We start from the raw sequence: 22967 nt of genomic DNA on the forward strand, positions 1-22967 counted from the left end.
CTCAAAGTCAGCAGCTCCATTCAGCAGAAAAAGTCGCCCTGTGTAATACAATGTAACTATGGAAAGATGGATATCATTTTAAAGCTCTATTTCTCCTCTTCCTGACGACACCTAAATCGTCGCCCTACGCCTTTTAGTTTTCTCTATTTTCGTGGCAATTTTGCCGCGGCAATTTTGATCACGAAAATATCGAAAACTAAAAGGCGTAGGGTGGCGGTTTATATATCTTCGGAAAGAGAAGAAAGAGAGCTTTAAAATGATATGCATCTTTCCATAGTTTCTGCACTGCTCGGAGTCCCTTTAAGCCACCAGCAAGCAGGGAAATATTCAAAATTTGCTTGGCATTACTTTTTGAACTTGTTTTCAATTGCAGAGTGCAAAAGTTATTTTAAACAGAAGATAAAAAAATATCTCCTGGGCGAAAGCTTAGAAGAAGTGAATTGGATTAGACCCATAAAAGAACATATATGCCCAATAAAATATTTGGGGAGACAACAGAAACCCCCTAAAAGGACAGGACTGAATCGCACATACAAAATCTGTTAGTAACAGGTTCCAATGGGGAAGGAAATAGCTTGTACAATACATATTATAATAATGATATAGAACATAATGGTCATGGGGATTCACTTTCTCCTGGAAGAGATAATGTTATGTTTCATCTTCTGTTTAAAATAACCTTTCAGCATTCTGCAACTGAAAAAGTGCTCCAGTCACACCTGTCAGAGCGAACGATAAAGTTATTTTAAAGAAAAGATGAAAAATGATCTCCTATGAGAAAATGTTAATTGCATTTGGCTCTGAACATCTATCTAAGAAGGCTTTAAAGCGGAATATAACCCTGCATTTCAACTTTGCTCTAAAACATTATTTACAGCATATTATATGCAACCAGCATTTTTTTTTTTTACTAGACCAGCATTGGAAGGGTTACACACAGAGCTTTAAAGTTCCGTGGAGAGAAATGCTGCCGCATCCGAAGTTTAGATAGATACATTTAAGTAAACACAATGTAACAAGTGTGGAATGTGACACACAAACTCTGACTGTGCAGGAGCTCCTGGACACAGAGGGCCATATCCTATTCAAGGTGATAAGTAGCTTGCAGATGCGAGCAACTTATCACCTTGCCATCGCGCGAGGATTACCGGCAAATCCTATTGCCCATATCCTTCGCGCGATGGCCGATCGTTAGAGAGCATTACTCAGGCGAAAGCCTGAGCGATGCTCCCTTTTACCGAGCGATGGGGAGTGAGGTTTACGCTGTGGTGCTGTCCATCAGCACCACGGCCTCACTCCCCACACATGCGCACTCGCCCGCCGAACATCGCCGACATCGCCGACATCTTCCGCCGCAGCATCTGGGGGTCTCCTTTAATAAGGAGACCCCCAGAGCTCCCCGTCGGGTCGCCGCACAGTTTAGAAGCCCCCGCGCAGCTCTGCCGGGCTCCCCTGTCATACGTACCGCCGCCGATCACCCGCCGCCTCTCGCCGCAAAATCCGTCACGTAATTACAGTGTATCTAACACTGTAATTACTGTGCGCATAGAAGGAGCCCGGGCAAAGCATCTTTGAATCTGCAGCCGGGCTCCCCATTTGTCCGCTGTCTGAGCCATTTTATTGGTGCAGACAGCAGACCAATGGGGAGCCCGGCTGCAGATTCAAAGATGCTTTGCCCGGGCTCCTTCTATGCGCACAGTAATTACAGTGTTAGATACACTGTAATTACGTGACGGATTTTGCGGCGAGAGGCGGCGGGTGATCGGCGGCGGTACGTATGAGAGGGGAGCCCGGCAGAGCTGCGCGGGGGCTTCTAAACTGTGCGGCGACCCGATGGGGAGCTCTGGGGGTCTCATTATTAAAGGAGACCCCCAGATGCTGCGGCGACGACGTGCGTTAGCTAGTTTAGACCTGCTTTTTGCAGGTCTAAGCTAACGCTCATGTCCCGGAGACATGATAAGGGTAATTGGATTCTGTGTTAAGAACTCGCTGGGCGATTATATCGCCCAAGCGAGTTCTTTTCCGCCTGGGGGGGTCTAAAGTTTAATTAGATTAGGCGATGCCCCCATCGCCTAAGTTAAGAACTCGCCAGTGCTTAGCGCTGGCGAGTTCAGCAATAGAATATGGCCCAGAGAGAGAGTGAGTCACATTCCACACTTGTTACATTGTGTTTACTTAAATGTATCTATCTAAACTTCGGATGCGGCAGCATTTCTCTCCACGGAACTTTAAAGCTCTGTGTGTAACCCTTCCAATGCTGGTCTAGTAAAAAAAATGCTGGTTGCATATAATATGCTGTAAATAATGTTTTAGAGCAAAGTTGAAACGCAGGGTTATATACCGCTTTAATGCAAACACATGAAAAATAGAAGTCATTGGTCCGTATGCAATTCACTTTTTCTCCTGAGTTTTCTACTTGTTGATATTTTCAAACTTGTCAATTAAAATGCCTTTTAAGCAACCAGCAAGCAAGAAAATACTCGGAATACTTTTGTTAGTACTTCTCCACCCACTTTTGGTACTTTTTCAATTGCAGAGTGCTGAAAAGTTATTTTAAACAGCAGATGAAAATGTATCTCCTAGGAGAAAAGTCAGGAGAAAACAGGAATTGCATACTGGCTACTGGCCATTGGCTAATGCAATTACATTTTTTCCCTGAGTTTTCTTCTTGGAGATAATTTTTAATCTTCTACTTAATATACCGTATATTCCGGCATATAAGACGACTTTTTGAACCCTGAAAATCTTCTGCAAAGTGGGGGGTCGTCTTATACGCCGGGTGTCAGGTGCGGAGTGTCAGTATTTGTGCCAGGCAGAGCTTACCGGGTGCAGCAGCCTTGGCGGAAAGGTCCGCTCGTGTCCTCGGTCCTTCTATGTCCTCCACTGTCCCCCTGCATCATTCATGTCCGTGTCCCGTGTTTGAACATTCAAAGCTACAATACAGTAGCATCTTGCGAGCAGCCACTCGCGTGAGTAACAGGGCAGCTTCCTGATTCCGGGTCACCTGACTGGTGACATGTGCGTAGGAAGAGGAAGACACTGAATTGTGGAGCGCACATGTCACCAGTCAGGTGACCCGGAACCAGGAAGTTGCCCTGTTACCCACGCGAGCGGCTGATCGCAAGATGCTATTGTATTGTAGCTTTGAATGTTCAAACAAAGACACGGACATGAATGATGCAGGGGGACAGTGGAGGACATAGAAGGACCCAGGATAAGAGTGGACCTTTCCGCCAAGGGTGCTGCACCCGGTAAGGTCTGTCTGGTACAAATACTGACACCCTGCACCTGACACCCAGTTCTAAATGGCACAGCCTGAACTCTTTTCCCTCCCCTAGATGACTGCAGCGCCCATTAATATGCAATGGATGTATACAGGGTGGGCCAGGAGGACAGAGGAGGCATGTTGTGAATAGGGGTAGTCTTATACGGCGAGTATATCCCAAACTCTTTCTTTTAACTGGAAAAGTTGGGGGGTCGTCTCATACGCCGGGTCGTCTTATACGCCGGAATATACGGTAACTTTACAGCATTTTTAACTGAGAAAGTACCGAGACAGTAGGTGAAAAACTACTGTCAAAATGATTTAGAGTATTTTCGTGCTTGCTGGTGGTTTGAAAAAGTATCTTATTGACAATTGTTGAATATTACCTCGAAGAAAACTCAGGAGGAAAAGTGAAGTGCGTACAGGCCATATGCCATTCACTTTTTCTGCTAAGTTTTCTCCTCGGTGATTTTTTAAAACTTGTCAGTGAAATGCCTTTTAAGCCCCTAGAATGCAAGAAAATACTCAAAATTATTTTGATTGTACTTTTTCACCTACTGTTTCGGTACTTTTTCAGTTGAAAATGTTGGAAAGTTATTTTAAATATAAGATGAAAAATTATCTCCTAGGAGAAAACTCAGGACAAAAAGATAATTGCATATGGGACAATGACCCACCCAGCCCTTTCTTCTAGCCTCATTTTGGAACAAGTCACATCAGTAGTGGTCTACCTCATCCTATGTTTCTTCTCTACTATAATTCTCATACTTCTCCTCACCTGTGTTTGATAAACCCTTCAGCCTAATAAACTTCCGAACAAAGTTTTCTGAAATGTTTGCAGAAAACTGAAGCAGCCCCAAGGCATTCCCGGTATGAAGTTGAGTTGAGCTGTGCTGCCTGAATGTTGGTGAGATGCTGAATTTGGTGTTTTTGAGAAACGACAAGTGGTGTTTAGATTTAATGACCTCAATTCTGGTAGGGTTATCAAACAAATTACCTCATGTGAGATGACATTTAGCAATTCTGGTAGGTTTTAGTCATGTTTTACCTCATGAGGTAAATTATTAGGTAATTTACCAAAAATAGTTATTCTCACGGAAATTAGGGGGCATGTTAGCACATCATTTACCAATCAGTCTAAGGCCCGGTTCACATTAGCGGTCGCCGTCCGGAATCGCCGTGCCGGAACCGGACCGCATGCGGAATGGACGGAACGGACGCACGGCATAGCAATGAAAGCCTATGCGTCCGTTCACATGCTTCCGTTTCGACCGGATCCGGACCGGATCCGGACTCCGGCGTACGTCCCAACATGCGCTATTTTTTGGTCCGGCTCCTCCGGCAGCCGTATCCGGAGCGGAGCCGGACTGCACCATCCGGCCAATACAAACCAATGAGAACCGGAGAGCGCACAACACACTGGCTAAAAATCCGGATGTTCTACCCCACTTCCTATGCGGATTGTAGCGGCGATTTTGGATGGGGACACATGGGCAAGCATTTTGGAGTGGAGCAGCAGTGACTTTAAACGAGCTGGAGATGTTGGCAGTATGTCGGAGGTGGAGGTGAGTGCTAAACAGCGGAGGGCCTAATTCCACAGGTCCACCTTCTGCTGACCTCCCAGACCCCAACATTTTTATTTGGTTTCTACTATCTTTTGCCAAACGGATCCGGATCGCATCCTGATGAACACCTGATGCAACCTGACCGGATCCGGATCGGATCCGGTCCGGATCCGGTCAGGTCATCCGGTCCGTTTCGCAGAGAACCGCAAGTGTGAACCGGCCCTAAGACCTGCCTGTACCTGGAGGTAAAGTCAATGTGTATGCATTTTGCAGTTTTTAGTGGAGTTCCTATTGCTGTTGTTTTAGTGGAGTTCCTATTCAAGCTGTGTAATAGAAAAGAATAGTAGAAATAAAACTCAAAATATTTACTGGATTTCTTTTTTTATATAAGGGATGCCTATAAATTTACTTTTCATAGGTTGCTACATAATCAAATAGACCTCCCCCCCTAAAAAAAAGAACATCTTCCAAAGACTATCCTAACTTATGGAAGACAATTAGAGACTGCTATTATTTATTTACTGGCTGCATGCTTACCTCTGAAATACCTCATGTTTTACCTCACTTTATGCATTTCCCCTTATGTTTTACCTCATGTTTTACCTCATGTTCGGAAAAGGAGAAAAATCTTTCAGATTTGCTAAAAAGAGAGGAAAATACCTCATAAGGTATTTTACCTACAAAAAAATATTTACCTCACATCGCTACCAGAATTGAGGCCATTGTATGCGGGGAGGACGGAGAAGGGAGGTAGAAAAACTGGGAAATGGTCCATACTTTCACAGGTTTCCTAACTACTTACGACCTTCAGATAACACTTCAATAAACAGAATGCTGTAGGAATAAAATGCTTGGACTATTTTACAACAACACAGCACAGCGGCGGCGAGATGCAGGCTCGCCTGGTTCCTACACATCAGACCTTAATTTCAGCACATGTTTCTGGATTAACGCGACACCTCCGGAGGTTCCGGCCCGCCCATGAACTGACATTATTTTAATAGACTGAGTCTGACCTCTCTGTGATGAAGACCTAATTAGCCTCCCCTGTCTCTGCTTGCTCTATAAAAATTCCCCCCCCTTCCTCCTCCTCCCCCATCGGCCTGAAAAAAAAATAGCTCATTTAAAACCTGCAAACAATTCCTGGTGAAAGGAGATGCTATCAAGATGAAGTAACGGCAATGGGATACCTCAATAGCCTATAGGTATGAAAAAAAAATCTAGGCCTTGATTCAGTTGCAAATGTTAAAAAACAAAACAAAACACACAAATACCTTCTGTTTTAAAGCAGTAGGATTAGCCATACTACCCTAAGTAAAAAACACATATATAAGCAGATAAATACTTGTTTTAATTACATAACACATGTATTGTACTGTCCATGTTTTGATTTCAGTGAATTTTATATAGTAAATGAAGAGAAAACATTTTCAGGCATTTTCCATCTTAACTGCCTCTGGCTGAAGACAATCCTGGTGTCATTTCTTCCCTTTCAGGTAGGGTATTAATGCTTATGAAGACTGTTAAGTAAAAACATTTTTTTAAGGCTTCAGAGTCTCTTTAAGAAGGCAAAATTACATGTTGGTTTGCTTTTTTGATAAAGGGCTTTTTGGTTCCTTTTAGCCCTTTATACCTTCCAGGTAGTACTGGGTCACCATGATCTGTCTGGTCGCAGCTCCCATAGCCTCAGGGACGTGACTATAACTCCCGACGGAAGGATCGGTGGAAGGGGATATGTGTCCCCTGAACCAATCCGTGTCTGTTAAGTGAGAATGAATGCAGTTACAACTAGTAACAGTGATCATGCTCAAAATGTGCATACAGGAAGTACATGACTTTCTGTTTAATGATCGTGCACGTGACCCCCCCCCCCCCCTTCTTCCCCACTGCAGCAGTGATTGGTCAAAGGGATCATATGATCCCTTGACCCCTGTGGCTGCAGTGATTGGCCCAAGGGATCATGGGATCCTTTGGCCAATCAGTGTCCTCATTGTCCCTCAATAACCACTGTTAAAGTGGTCACACACCGTGCAATTGTTAAAATTTCTTTTCAATTCCAGAAGTACAATCATTTTTTTCTGATTGATTGTAACATTTAAAAAATCCGACCAATGTACCCCAATTAGAAACATTGAAAACAATTTGAAAATGCTGAAAAAATTGCTCTATACATTAATAAAGTGACAATCTATTCAATTTTCCTAAAAACTGATCGAACGATCAAAAAAAACTGGAAATCAGATTTTTTGCTTGAATAAGAAAAAAAGCTTTGAAGACCAACCATTTTTATCGAACTGCTGTAAAATCGGATGATTTTATTGTATCGTTTCTGGCCACCTCTATAGTGATCATTGATAATAATGAATAAAAATTATTCAAATAATTTTTTTTAAAGTGTTCATGAGCCTGCCAACACAAGGCAGCAATGATTGGTGGAAGGGAGTATGGGGGTCACCACGACTGGTGAATTTTTTCACTACCAAAGGTCGTTTTCAAGATATCGTATAACATTGTTAAATGAAAATTAGTTAAACAGTGTTTAGCAATGTGCAGCAATTGCGATTGTCATGAGAGATCACTGACTGGCTGATTGCTCAGATCCCCATTGCCGGCTGTTATAATTTTACCGCGATCATTTAATCAATTGCTTAAAAAAAAAATTCATGCTGTTATGTGGTTTCAGAAAAATTATACAAGCCGGTAGTTTACTAAACACCCACTTTTGAATATCCCTGATTGTTAGCTTTCCACAATGGTGACATTTGTGGCCTTCTTCTGATGTCCAGACTTTTCTGGGGCTATGCAAACAAAGAATGGCGCTGCAACAATAAGTGCAAAAAAATAATTATATATATATATATATATATATATATATATATATATATATATATATATATATATATATATATATATATATATATATATATATATAAAAATGGCCTGCAAAAAAGCTATAGGCACACCTTAAGAATAATGGACTGGTGTGCATCGAGTTGTATAATAAATGTTGATGTGTCTTATAGCTTGGACCCTGTCACTTAAAAGATAGCTAGGGACAAACTCAATCCATTATGAAAAAAAAAATGTCAAGTTCATGTTCAAACTTAAAGAGAACCCGAGGTGGGGTTCTAAGAATGAAATCTGCGCTCAGAGGCTGGGTCTGCTTATATTGCCCAGCTTCTGTTGCTATTTCAATCCCCCCTAAGTTCCCCCTGCGCTCTGTTCTCCCCCATAAATCACAGCCGCGCTGTGCAGGCTGTGTTTACTTTTGTCCTGTCACTCTCCGCCGCTCCCCCGCCTCCTCCAAAACTCTGGTCCCCGCCTGCGTCCCTTCCCTCCCAGCTGATTGGAGGGAAGGGACGCGGGCGGGGACCGGCGCTATACAGGACGCGGGGGGAGCGGCGAGAGTGACAGGACAAAAGTAAACACAGCCCGCTGTGACACGCTGCGTGTCGGCAGCGCGGCTGATGATTTATGGGTAGAGCGGAGCGCAGGGGGAACTTTGGGGGGATTGAAATAGCAACAGAGGCTGGGCAATATAAGCAGACCCAGACTCTGAGCGCAGATTTCATTCTTAGAACCCCACCTCAGGTTCTCTTTAAATGATTCAATGATCAAACTACACAATTCGGTAGCTTCCAAAACTCTTGAATAGCCCTGGCTGTTAGCTTCCCATAATGGTGACATTTGGGGCCTATTTCTGCTGTTCAGAATCTAGGGCTATGCAAACAAAGTATGGCGCCAACATACTTTGTGGAATAAAATGAGCCTGTACAAAGCAACATAGACACTTTGGAGTTAATGGCCTGCAAGATACCCAACAAGTCATCAACTGAGTGATATGTAGTATTATTTTAACCGTGATAAGTTGTAGAATAGATTTTAGGGTGTTTTAGTGTTGAGGCCTATGTCTTGTGAATTCTCTTTAGTGACAAACTGAATCAAAAGCAACAACATTTTTATTTTCATATAATACGTACCAAAATAAAAAGCTTGTTAAAAGAAAACAAAGTGACTGAATTTAAAATAGAATACATACATTTATCTTTAGGGATTGAGCGTTTTAAATATGTATTCCATAAGAGTATATTACTGTTAAAGTGAACCAGAGACGAAGCATTCGTATTTTACCATATATATATATCAGTGGGAACATTAGAGAAAACACCTACCCTGCTCTCGGTTTCATTATTTACTGTTCAGATTGCTTCTTATCAGCCCAGATAAAATCCCCGACTGAGCATTCAGTCTGGCTTTGCTATAATGACTCAGCTATGATGATTCCTGAGCAAAGCCACAAGGTGGCAGGCTTGGGTTTGAAAAGACAGCACAGAAGACAGACTCAGCTATAATGATTCCTAAACAAAGCCAGACTGAATGCTCAGTCGAGGATTTTAGGAAGCAATCTGAACAGTAAACAATGAAACAGAGAGCAAGGGAGGTGTTTTCTCTAATGTTCCCACTGATATATATGGTAAAATACATGAGAATGCTTTGTCTCTAGTTCACTTTAAGGGCTAAGTTATCTCTAAGGTACAATGAGAAAACAAAAACCACAATATATGAAAAATACACATTTATTATCCCCATACATTGCACTAGGGAAATAATTTAAATGTTGGGATAACCGGGATAAATGGGTTTCATCTATGGTGGCATTGTAACTATAGTGGATGGAAATGGAGAAATAGTGTATTTTCTAATTTTTTTCTCTTTTTTCCCTTTAAAATTAATAGAGATCATTTAGGTGTGATAAGTAGTGGAGGAGGCGCCGCATAAGCTATGGGACCTGGCGGTGGTCCCATGGCAGTGGTTTTTGCGCCGCAGGAGGTGTTGCGTAAGCTATGGGACCTGGCGGTGGTTCCATGGTGGTGGCTTTGGCGCCGCAGGAGGTGTCGCGTAAGCTATGGGACCTGGTGGTGGTTCCATGGTGGTGGCTTTGGCGCCGCAGGAGGTGTCGCGTAAGCTTTGGGACCTGGCGTTGGTTCCATGGTGGTGGCTTTGGCGCCGCAGGAGGTGTCGTGTAAGATTTTGGACCTAGCGGTGGTTCCATGGCGGTGGCTTTGACGCCGCAGGAGGCGTCACGTAAGCTTTTGGACCTGGCGGTGGTCCCATGGCGGTGGTGTTTTGCGCCGCAGGAGGTGTTTCGTGTAAGTTTTTGGACCTATACAAAATGGTTGCGATAGGTGAGATAGCTAGGGAGCTGGTTGCTAACATAGGATTGATTGGTTTTTGTTAACACTGTAATTGGTGCTGAAATAATTCCGATTTTCATGCAGAAATCCGTTTGGGTGTTTTTTGTAAGCCTCTGATTGGTGCAGAAATTCCGATTTTCATGAAGAAATCCTGTTGTTCTCACTTTAAGCTTCTTCTAGGGGCTTCCTTGTGATTGGTGCACAAAAATCAGCATTCTGACGGAATTACGCATCGTTCCGCGGAATTTCCGCTATAGCGCTATAGCAATTCCGTTTCGATGCGATGGAACGGAACCACCAAATTCTGTCCGGAATCGCGGAAAAATGAATTCCGCGTAATGCGGTAAGCATCCCTAATTACTATGCACCCTACCTTTGTTTCTTACTCTATACAGTGCCAATGAATATGTATTTATAACCTTATAAATTATTAATAATAATAATCATAATAATAAGTTACAGATTACCCAGCATGCTCATGGTGCATCAAAACTCCTAGAAAAGTAAAGGAGCTGAAAGGGCACCAAAACTTAAAGGGCACTAAAAGAACACCTCAAAAAACATACCGCACCAAACTGGAGCAGGCAAAATATCAATACATCTTTATTGAAAAATCACTTAACAATTAAAAAACAATTGTGTATGAGGTAGGCCAAATATATCAATAATATTACTATAGTAGCAGATAATGGCATGGGGGCCCTTTAAGGGAATACACAAAGTGCTAATAGTGCATAAAGTGCCTCAATATCAATACAGTACAAATGATGTGCAAATAGTCAAACTTCTAATAAGTATATAAGGGGGGAAAGGGATCAAAAGCCTCCTTACTAAAATGAAATGCAAAACAAAAGTTTGCCTTCTTTAAACAGAAGGCATTCCTGATTATTTCCTACCACATTTGCGATTAAAGGGTAAAAACGGTAACATTTCAAATATGTGCAAACATATACAAATAAGAAGTACATTTTTTCCAGAGTAAAATGAGCCATAAATTACTTTTCTCCTATGTTGCTGTCACTTACAGTACGTAGTAGAAATCTGACAGAAGTGACAGGTTTTGGACTAGTCCATCTCTTCATAGGTGATTCTCAGCAAGGCTTTTATTCTTTATAAAAATATTCCCGAAAACGCATTTAAACAATAATGCTGGCCAGCTTCCCTGCTCGCTACACAGTTTTTTGGCAGTTGGACGGAGCAACTGCCATTCACTAAGTGCTTTTGAAAAGAAATATATCCCTGAAAATCCCCCATGAAAAGATGGACTAGTCCAAAACCTGTCACTTCTGTCAGATTTCTAGTACCTACTGTAAGTGACAGCAACATAGGAGAAAAGTAATTTATGGCTCATTTTACTCTTGAAAAAAAATGTACTTCTTATTTGTATATGTTTGCACATATTTTTAATTTTACAGTTTTTCGCTGTAGTGCCCCTTTAAGTCCTACCCCATAGAGCAGAGGTGCCCACACTTTTTCGGCTTGTGAGCTACTTTAAAAAATTAGCACATGTACCTATGTACAATTTTAGGAGAACACTTGTATATACATAATGGAAAATGTAGTGGGGTCAGGATCTACCATACGTCTTTTGCGATCTACCGGTAGATCACGATCTACCTAATGGGCACCCCTGCCACAGAGCCACTTAATCCAGACTCATGCATTGATGAGGACCAAACTGTCTGAAACAGTCTGTATGCATGTTGGATTATTGTGGCTCTGTACAATTAACAATCTAATGGAAAATTGCATCGTTTGTGTGTTCCAGGCATAAAGGAAAATGGGATTGTTTCATGAAATTCATGCTATTAGTTACAGTATATGTCTTTATTTGTCTTAACCCATGAATTATCTTGTTATCTGTTTTATCTCATGATTTATGTCTTATTTTCTGTTTAGGCTCACAAATTATCTCTCCTTAAAGTTGGATAGGGTTAGGGTTAACTACCAGTTTTCCCTCCACCCTGGTAAGTTTCCTTTCCCCTCGCAGGTTTACGTTACCTGTCTTAACTCACAATTTATTCCTCCTTATCTGTTACTTTTCATGAATGAATTTTACATGAATCACTTCTCCGTATCTATGTTATCTCATGAATCATCTGTCTTTACCTGCTGTAACTCATGATTTATCTCCCCTTATCTGTTTATCTTATGAATTATATACTTTTAGAGTTGAGGTGAAAAATGGGTAAAATGAGATACTGTAATTCATGAGATAAATCAACTCCAATGTAACATGTTTGTTTGGGGGAATCCTTATTTATTATTTCTCTATATACAGTAGGTACTGATTTATTGTTTTGACTACCGTATATACTCGAGTATAAGTCTAGAAATTTAGGTCTGATTCACTTCATAAAAGTATAGGAGTCGACTTATATGCGAGTCACAGGCAACACTGATTAATATGTGTACTTTTTGGGGCATTCCCATTTGCAGCAATTTACCCTGTGGTAAGTGACACATTCTTGATAAAGGAGATGCTAAGTCTGAAAGGCCTGGCCACAACAATTAACAAGAAAAGGGGGAAAGATACTGTACTGCAGGAGGGAGCAGGCAGGGGGGAAATACTGAGCTGCAGGAAGGGGAGTGAATAATTGCAGCACTTGGTGGTCTGCAGGAGGTATTGGCTGCACTTAAGGGACAGGAGGGGTTATTGGCTGCAATACTGTATGCTGTGCACTCATTAATCCCTCTTGAGCCCCAAGTGCAGTCATTAACTTTCCTGGGTAGACTTATACTTGAGTCAATAAAAAATGTCAGCTTAAAGTGAACCAGAGATGAAGCACCCTCATGTATTTTACCATATATATCAGTGGGAACATTAGAGAAAACACCTAACCTGCTCTCTGCTTCATCCTTCACTGCTCAGCCTGCTTGTTATCAGCCCTGATAAAATCCCCAACTGAGCATTCAGTCTGGCTTTTTTCAGGAATCATTATAGCTGAGTCATTATAGCAGAGCCAGAAGGGGGCAGGCTTGGGCTTGAAAAGACATCAGAGACGACTGACTCAGCTATAATGATTCCTGAGTAAAGCCAGACTGAATGCTCAGTTGGGGATTTTATCAGGGCTGGTAACAAGCAGGCTGAGCAGTGAAGGGTGAAACAGAAAGCAGGGTAGGTTTTTTTCTCTAATGTTCCCACTGATATATATGGTAAAATACATGAGGGTGCTCCGTCTCTGGTTCACTTTAAAGAGACTCTGAAGCGAGTCTAAATTCACGTTTTTAACTTTTATCAATGTTAAGCACTTTTATTAAGTTATCCCCTCTGCAAAATCCGGGGAGTGCTTCCTGCTTGAGGCAGAGCTTAGGGCTGTGGCTCTGCCTCTTCGTGCGTCAATCCCCACTGACCGATTTGGAGGGTATAAACCCCTCGTTTTGCCGCGGGTATGCGGCGGTTTAGCACTAGCTATAGTGCTTAACATTAATAAAAGTTAAAACGTGAATTTAGACTTGCTTCAGAGTTATACACAAAGTCGACTTGCATTTGAGTATATACGGTTTTTTGTTTTTTTTTAATAAGCATGCTATGAAAAGGACCCCTAACACTGTAAAGTTTAAAATACATGTTTACACATACCTATAAGATGTATATTTCTCTCGGAGTAAACTGCACTACAGTTTTTTCTGTGTTGCGGTCACTTATTATTATTATTTTTTATTTATATAGCACCAACATCTTCCGTAGCGCTGTACATAGTACAAACAAATAATGGGGAACAAATATACATAAGAAATACAAGACACTGTACAGTCATGACATTGAATAGAATAAATACAGATACATACATAGTTGATATGTAGTTGGTACATGTACATATGTTAAAATAACAGCAGTATGAGAAACACTAGGAGGAGGTCCCTGCCCTTACGGGTTTACAATCTAGAGGGTAGCGGGGAGGAAACAAAAGGGAAGGAAACACAAGGATTAGTGGGTGAGCCAGTGTGCCTTCAGTGCTGCTGCTGCCTAGAGCAAATTATAGGCTTGTCTGCAGGGGCGCTTCTAGGCATAGGCAGTACAGGCCACTGCCTGGAGTGCCACTGGTCCTGGGGGCGCCATGATGCTGGATTAAGCCCCACCCCCTGAACTAAGCCCCACCCTCTGTAGGTGTTCTAATCCTTGCTTCTGCTGCATCTGCTTAGTGTAAATTGCAGGTAGCTGTCACTGTGTCCCCCTATGCCTTGTGCATCGTTTTTCCCCCTTTGTGCCCCCTTCTGTCTCCTTGTGCCTCCTTCAGTCCCTTGTGCCATGTCTGACCCCCTGTTTGTCCTTCTGTCTCCCTTTATGCCTCCTTCTGTGCCCCTGTGTCTCCTTATGTCCCCTTGTGGCACTTCTGTCCTCCTGTTTCTCCTTCAGTCCCACTCTGCCTCCTTCTGTCCTCCAGTCCCTCCTTCTGTCTCCATGCGCCTCTTCAATCCCCATGTGCCACCTCTATCCCCTGCGCCTTCCTCTGTCCCCCTGTGGCTCTTTCTGACCCCCTTTGTGCTTTTTTCTGCCCCCCATTGTGCCTCCTTCATTCCCCATTTGTGCCTCCCGCTGCCCCTCTGTGTACCTCCTTCTGTCCTCCTGTGCCTCCTTCCGTTTCCTTTGTGTCTCTTTCTGTCCCCCACAGGTTTCCTCGCCTGGAGTGACAAAATAGCTAGAGGCGCCCCTGCTTGTCTGAACAGGTGTGTTTTCAGAGTACATTTGAAGGTTTCCAGACTCGTGGCGTGACAGACCGGCTGAGGGAGAGAGTTCCAAAGGAGAGGGACAGCCCGTGAGAAGTCTTGGATGCGAGAGTGAGAGGAGGTGACTAGGCTGGAGGACAAAAGGGTCTCCTGTGAGGAACGGAGGGTCCGGGTAGGGAGGTATCTGGAGATTAAAGAGGAAATGTATGGAGGCGATAGCTTGTGTACAGCTTACAGTAGCTAGTAAAAATCTGACAGGTTTTGGACTAGTCCATCTCCTCCGGGGTGAGTTTTTATTTTAATTTTCAAAGGCGCTCACTGGATGGCAGTTGCTCAGTCCAACAAACAAAACAGTGTGCAAGCAAGTAAACAGGCTGGCCAGCTTCTCTCTATAGATCCTTTCCAGGGACTGCTTTTGCTCAGAATAAGGCCCCTTGCCAACTTGCGACATGTGTCGCTCCTCAGTATGCTTCCCCGCTGCTATCCTGCCGAAAGTCTATGGAGACTTGCACAGTTTGTGATGCACCGGAATTATCAAAAATCGACACAATCCTGTCACAAACTCTGCAGCATTTTATTGCAATTTCCATGCCTACCACATGGTGTATGTAATGCAAGTCAATGGGCATTGCAGTAAGTATGCACGACGGGAACACGGTGCGACGTGGCACGCTTCCGCGGACTAACAGGAATCCCAGTGACATACTTCCTGCCCAGCAGGGAGTACGTTGCCAGCCAGGGGGCGGGGCTATGCATATGGCCTTGTCGCTGCACCGTGGCCCCAGGGTCATATGAAGGCTGAGTCCTGCGGAGCCACGTGGTGCTTGCACCACAATTAATAGGTTTGCAAACAACCGAAAGGAAATAAAGAGAATCCCCCATGAGGCGGTGGACTAGTCCAAAATCTGTCAATATTTACTACCTGCTGTAAGTGACAGCGACATAGGAACCATTTTATTTGTAATGCATTTTGCTCTCTGTGAGTGGTACACTGTTTATGTATGTGTAAACATGTATTTTAAATTCTACCATTTTTCAAAATGGCGTTCCTTGAATTTAAAAAGAAATTGTGGATTGTAGACCTACGCAGGTGTATTTATACTTACCTTATTATTTTAGAAGATCATGTTTAAGTGGACCTGAACTCAGAACTTCCTCTCTGCTCTAAGGGCTCTTACACAGTGGGACGTTGCGTTGCAGGGGACGTTAAGGTCGCATAACCTTCGCAACGCATGGTGGTGCTAAAGGTGGACGCTACATAAAAGCACGTTATGCGTCTCTCGGTGCGCCGTTTTCCTCTCGATAGAACCGGCAATGATTCATATGAATCATTGTTAGCGGGCAGAGACTGATTCATATAAATCATTGCTAGCAGGCAGAGACTGATTCATATGAATCATTGCTAGCAGGCAGAGAATGATTCATATGAATCATTGCTAGCAGGCAGAGAATGATTCACATGAATCATTGCTAGCAGGCAGAGAATGATTCACATGAATCATTGCTAGCAGGCAGAGAATGATTCATATGAATCATTGCTAGCAGGCAGAGAATGATTCATATGAATCATTGCTAGAAGGAAGAGAACCGAGAATGATTCATATGAATCATTGCTAGCAGGAAGAGAACCGGCATTGCAGTGCAGTGAATATTAATCAGCCATGTGGCTAGGCAAAATAGCAGACTCTCCCCTCCTCCTCTCCTGCACACAAAAAACAATAAAACAACATTACTGAGCATGTGCAAACAGTCTAACGAGGCTAAAACCGCGTATAACGCACAGCATGCTGCACTTTCATTGAACGTCCAGCGTTACACTGCAATGCAACGTGGGCACTGTGAACAGCCCTTTGATTTTTCATTACTGTGAGTTGGGCTGCGTTACAGGCTGCTCTAATGTGCGCCTGTAACGTCCCACTGTGAAAGCAGCCTTAAGGATAAGCAACAGCATAATAACTTTAAAAAAAAACATTTATTTGTTACAGCTGATACAAGTGCTGCAATAAATCTGCAGTGTGTCTACTTCCTGCTTTCATGGAAGCAGATATAGGGTTAGCATCCTTTGTTTCCAAATCAGCTTCTCTGCCGAGGCAGCCAGCGGATACAACTGAGATATCAAATTACAGTGATTAGTCAAATTTCATTTGATTAGTCACAGATGAGGGGAATTAGACAGGCTAAATTCTGTAATACATACAGGGTGCATTTCTATGTTTCCTTCTGTCCTGTGCAAGAGTTCAGGTCCACTTTAATCCAAACATTCTAAAAATAAGTACTTAAAAAGTTTGAATTTGAATATTAACACCTTGCCAGCTGTGCACCCCAAGCGGTGAGTATTTGTCCTCTGTTTCCATTTATACCCTTTTTGTAAGAAGGTTTTCCAGCTCCATCATGAAGTCATTTGAAATCTGAGTTAATGAGGATCTCCCAGTCCCAATAATTACTCTCACACATTCGGCAGGTGCGAGTCATGCTGTTTATAGAGTGCAGGCTGGTACACATCTACTTTACACTTGTGGATAATCATACCCTCCCAAATTACCACCCCCAAGGCAGCCAAAATTACATTATTATTATTATTTATTGTGTTTATAAAGTGCCAACATATTACACAGCGCTGGACATTAGTTTAGGTTACAGACAATGTTTAGGGGTGACATACAGCACTATGACAATACAGGAATACAAGAAAACCAGATCACACAGCAGCACAGTATGAGTACCAGGTAATGCTTAGTCACTGGATGGGAGCATGGAGATTGGGCAAGTTAGGTTCACTCAGATGCATAGCATGGGTTCACAGTAATGGAGGTGCATGATCAGGTAGGACACAAAAGGAGGAGGACCCTGCCCAATGGCTTACAATCTAGAGGGAGAGGTAGGGCCACGAAAGGTAGGGGACCAGAGTTCAGCTGCGGGTTTAGAGCACTTGTGAGGGGTGGTAGGCCAGAGTGAAAAGATGAGTTTTGAGGGCCTTCTTGAAGATGTTGAAGGAGGGGGCTGCCCTAAAGGGTGGAGGTAGGGAGTTCCATAGTGTTGGAGCAGCTCTTGAGAAGTCCTGGAGGCGTGCATGGGACTGGGTGATGCGGGGGGCGGTTAGGCGAAGTTCATTGGAAGAGCGGAGTGAGCGGCTAGGTGTGTACCTCTGAGTAAGATCGGAAATGTAGGTTGGACAAGTTTTGTGGACAGATTTGTAGGTCAGACACAGTATCTTGAATCTGATTCTGGACTGGATAGGAAGCCAGTGGAGGGATTCACGGAGGGGATCCGCCATGGTGGAGCGATGGGAGCAGTGGATAATTCTGGCTGCCGCATTCATGATGGACTGCAGTGGGGCTATTCGGGTCATAGGGAGACCAGACAGAAGGGCATTTAAAGGGAACCCAAAGTGAGAGGGATACGGAGGCCGACATGTTTGTTTCCTTTTAAAGCAAGATTGTCAGCTACAAAATCAAATTCCATTTACCCACTGCATGCAGCCTGCAGCCTTACCCTGCATTGCAGGCATTCCAATCTAATCATCAATGGTTTTTCTGTAATAAATCTTATCTCAGTCAGCCTGGCTCTATTTGGTGCATTGCCGACAAGAAGGAAGCTTGTCATCACCCCTCCCATATTCATGCTCCTCACTGATTGGCTGAGGGCAGTTCAGTGCTGCTAAAATACAATCTATGCCTGTGCTTTCATGTGCTTACAAAGCAAGCTAGCTATGACAGTGCAGATTCTAGGAGAAAATAAAAAATAAGGGAGGAAATGACATCAAGATTGTAATCAGTCAGAGGGCAAATGACAGGAGCAGAATTCTCTTTATTAACTATATTTTTTTTCCTGTCATAGTATGGCTGACCCTGCTGCTTTAAATAATGCAGATTGCCTGACTGTCCTGCTGATTCTCTGTATCTAATACTTTAAGCCATAAACCCTGAAGAAGCATGCAGATCAAATGTCTAGGATAAATCTGACAAGATTAGCTGCATGCTTTTTTCATGTGTGTGATTCAGACCCTACTGACCAGAAAGATCAGCAGGACTGCCAGGCAACTGGTATTGTTAAAAAGGAAATATATATGGCAGCTTCCATAGGTCTAGCATCTCGGGTTCCTTTTAACCTTTAAGCAGCCTCAAATTATTTATCTCCTGATATAGTGATGGTGCGCTGCCTTTGACCTCAGCCAGGAGAACTCGTTGTGCTGTAAATTCTTGGAATGCTTTGATGTCTCTCGGCTAGAAGAAAATATAGAAACTGAATGCAAAAGTCCTCTGTTATTGTCTCACACTGCCTCCTAGTGACAAGTGGCCCTGTTTGCTGCTCCTTCATCCCCTGAGTCCCCGACACTTGTCCAACCACTGTGGTTAGGCAGTTTGACTGCATAAGTGTGCCAGCCTGCTCCCCGCCCCCTTGCTTCCTGGTACCCTAGGCCATGGCCTTTGTGGCCTTGCCTGAAATGCAGCTAATCCTGTACCAGACTTCAGTCAGTATACTTGATCTTCTGAATGCTCAGGGTCTATGGTTAAAAGTAGAGGCAGAAGACTAGCAGGATAGCCAGGCAACTGGTATTGCTTAAAAGGAGGACCACAGTGTTAAGCCCCCCTGAAGACCAGGCCTTTTTTTGGAAAATAGCCCACTGCAGCTTTAAGGCCAAGCTGCAGGGCCGTACAACACAGCACACAAGTGTTCCCTTTTCTCCCCTCCAACAGAGCTCTCTGTTGGTGGGGTCTGATCGCTCCCTGTGTGTTTATTATATATATTTGTGTTATTTATTTTATAATAAATTTTACTATTTTTTCCCCCTAGGCCCGTCCTCCCTCCCCTCGCCAGCCAATCACTGTGATCAGCTGTCATAGGCTTCAGCCTATGACAGCCGATCACCTCTGATCCCCTGGAGGGGACAGCTGTGTCACATGGCTGTCCCTAGTACAGCGCTGCTGCAGATTGACGGCGGTTTCACCGTCTAACAGTTTCCCGAGTGGCGATCGCTGCTGAAGGTAGAGCTCTGCTCCGCCCACCAAGCAAGAGATGCGCGCGCAGCCTGCGCGCGATCGCCTGCAAAACAGAGCCCCAGGACTCTACGCCGATAAGCGTCGGGCATTCCGGGGGCTGCCTCCCCGGCCACGCCCATCGGAGTGACACGGTCTGCTAGTAGTTAAAAGTCAACCTCCACATACCTCTCACTACAGGCGGCACCCTTTTCATCCACCCTCAGCCGGCGCCCTTTTTTCCTGCATCCCTGGGTCCATAGTGGTCCTCTCTCTGGGGTATTGGATGACTTCCAAAAGGGCATTTTTCGAGTGTTGACTGAACAGTCTGCTGGCATTGCGGTGGTTGTGTTGAATCTGTAGACAGGAAAAACAAGGGAGAAAAAGTGGTAAGGGCAAAGCAGCAAGAGAAGGCGTTGAGGTGTGGCTACCCGCTAGTAGTAAAATATTGGTAATTTAGATTACCGATATTTTAAAATGCACTACCCGGCACCCACTCACTTGAACCCTTCCTTCTAAATGCCTGAACCGGCCCCCCCACCTAATGCCTAATCCTGCCTCTAAGTGCCTAAACTGAACTCCCCCACCTAATTCTTAACTCTAAACACCCTAATCCCTATAAGTACCTAAACTGAACCACCCCACCTAATGCCTCAACCTCGCCTCTAAGTGCCTAAACCGAACTCCCCCATCTAATACCTAACGCTCCCCCCCCTGTAAGTTCCTAAACTAAATCACCCCACCTAATGCCTCTAAGCGCCTACACCAAATCCCCCCCCCCTCACTTAATGCCTACCCCCTCCCCATCCCATAAGTGCCTTAACCGAATCTTCTAACCCAATCACCCAAACAATAGCTAGCTGTACTATTGATTTCTATGTAGTAGCTGATCGTCTACTACCCACATCGGGTGCCCAACTCACCGACAGGGCGACCGATTATCGATACTTAACACGGGCGTCTACTGGATGCTTGCCAATTCCCACACCCCAGATGACCTGATCCGGGCAGCGGAACATCAGCATGGACTGCTTTTCCAAGATCCATATGAACGGACCCTAAGATTAGCATTTATTGAACGGACCATCAGATTAGCATTCATTGAACTCAGATAGTCAGTTTAGCATTCGCCAATTCTAGTTGGCTCTTCTCAAGCTGCCTGGTACATTTTAACCCTTGAGCATAGCCGGTAACATCCAGGCCACTGGATTTCCACTGATGGGGTTAAATCTATTTCACGTTCCAGAGAGATTACATTTGTTCTTCATTACTGAACTCTACAAAGATTGTGGTCTCTCTCTACTCCTTGTGTTAACTATAAAACGTTGAATTTCTCCCAGAACCCTCCTCTCCAACTCCCCAACGTCCTCCCAGTCTGGTGAAAATAACTCCGAGCTCCTCTGAAACGTACGTTGATGGTTTTCATCTGGGCCCTTCCTCGGCTGTCGGTGGTAATCACATCTTTGAGACTAAACGGCTGATGTCAGAAAGAGGGTGCCCATGTCAAACTGGGTTCATAAAGTGCCTTTAATAGACCGGCCATGTTCACGGCGTTACACTTTTCTCTTTGTTGTGCCGGTGGTGGTGCTCGGCATAAAATATGTGGACAACCTGAAAGCAAGCAAGACGTCATCTGAGGTGAAAAGTAGAACCGGTTATTGGGGTGCTATCTTATGCAGGGGCTGAGTGGTGGATTCATTCTTGTTCTACCGTCGTGGTCAGCAGTGTGGCTACAAACCCATGGGCCCCAGTGCAAATGTTACACATCATTATATGCAGAAAGTTGCCAACTGGTCTGGTCCCTGCAGCGTCCCATGGTTCCCAGTTGCCTCACACAACCCTGCTCATATGGAGAAATATGTGGCGAAAAATGCACTTTGAGTAGCTTTGTCCAACGTGTTTCGTCCTCCTACATCGGACTCATCGGAGGCTCACGAGTCTGATGTAGGAAAATAAAACGTGTTGGGAAGAACTTCTCAGGTTGCAGTTTTCTCCCCTGGCTGACATCTGTGGATCGGAACAACAGTTTTTCTCCATACAGGCCAAAAAAACCTCCATATATATAGCAAGTGCTGCAACCTTAAAAGAAACATGAAGAGAAAGAGATATGGAGGCTGCCATAATTATTTCCTGTTAAACAATACCAGTTGCCTGGCAGTCCTGCTTATCTCTTTGGCTGCAGTAGTGTCTGAATCACACACCTGAAACAAGTATGTAGCTAATACAATCACACTTCAGTCAGAAACATCTAATCTGCATGCTTGTTCAGGGTCTGTGGCTAAATGTATTAGAGGCAGAGGATCAGCAGGACAGCAGGACAGCCAGGCAACTGGTATTGTTTCAAAGTAAATAAATATGGCAGCCTTCAATTTCAGCTGTCCTGTACGCTGAATGGAGTTGTCATTTACTTGGGCAAGCAAGATACTGCAACAGTGGTGTAGCAATATTGGATGCAGAGGTTATGACCACCCCAGGGACACTGGGCCACAGGGGCCAATCAGGGCCGCTTCCGCAACTGCTGTATTAACTGGTGCTTTGCTGGCAGTGACATACCAAACATTATGAGATAAGATGGAGAGACACCTTTAAGACATGCCTCTGCCACACCCCTAGTCACACCCCAAGTCACTCACACTACAAAGAATTAAAAAGCAAAAAAGTAGTTTTATAATTGAAACCACACTTGTCTTTTCCAGAAGGCCCTTCATCATCCGCTACGCTGTCGTCACTTCCCGTTCAATTTAATTTCTTTTTCTTATGCATTTTGTGGGGCAGAGAGCTGTGTTCATAAGCAAGCATAGCTACACAATTATGCTTTAAAGAGGAGCTTTCCGCAATTCTATCTCAGAAAAAACAAAACGCACATATATAAGTAGATAAATACTTGCTCTACTTACATAACACATATATTGCACTGTCTACGTTTTGATTTTAGTGATTTTTCAAAAGAAAAAAAAAAGAGAAACCCTTCTTAGGATTTTCCATCTTAACTGTGTATTTTGAAGCCAATCCTGATGTCATTTCCTCCCTTACTTTCCTCTGCATGATTGTGTATGTATTGCCTGCCCTCCTACCAGTCTTCAGGCATTCCACCCAGATCTGCAATAGAAAGTGCATCGTCTCAGCATGAGAAATACTGACCAATTAGAGAGGAACAGAGGTGTGGGAGGGGAAAACATGAGGGAAAGGCTGCATTAGTTAAGTCTGAAGGGAAAGTAAAGCAGCAAAAAAGGCCATCCCAGCATGCCCTGCAACTTCCTTTGTGCGGCAGATGTACCAAATAAGAGACACGGAA

The 22967-nt window shown here is 43.8% G+C and overlaps 1 protein-coding gene across 3 annotated transcripts in view; it reads right to left on the minus strand.

Moving 5' to 3' along the window:
• Positions 1–22967, minus strand: part of HAND1 (heart and neural crest derivatives expressed 1) — a 326296-nt gene that overhangs the window by 115813 nt on the left and 187516 nt on the right. For 2 of the 3 annotated variants that reach the window (XR_011030601.1, XM_068278345.1), the window contains one exon: positions 19862–20029. Coding sequence is in view for 1 of the 3 variants with exons in the window: in XM_068278345.1 (XP_068134446.1) it covers positions 19862–20029 (168 nt within the window). In the remaining 2 variants the exon portion in view is untranslated. Of the gene's footprint in view, positions 1–19861; positions 20030–21083; positions 21263–22967 lie in introns of those variants that run through there. The other variant, XR_011030602.1, reaches the window with a different exon arrangement.

This window comes from Hyperolius riggenbachi, chromosome 3 (genome assembly GCF_040937935.1).
Source record: "Hyperolius riggenbachi isolate aHypRig1 chromosome 3, aHypRig1.pri, whole genome shotgun sequence".
In the NCBI taxonomy this organism is placed as follows: Eukaryota; Metazoa; Chordata; class Amphibia; order Anura; family Hyperoliidae; genus Hyperolius; species Hyperolius riggenbachi.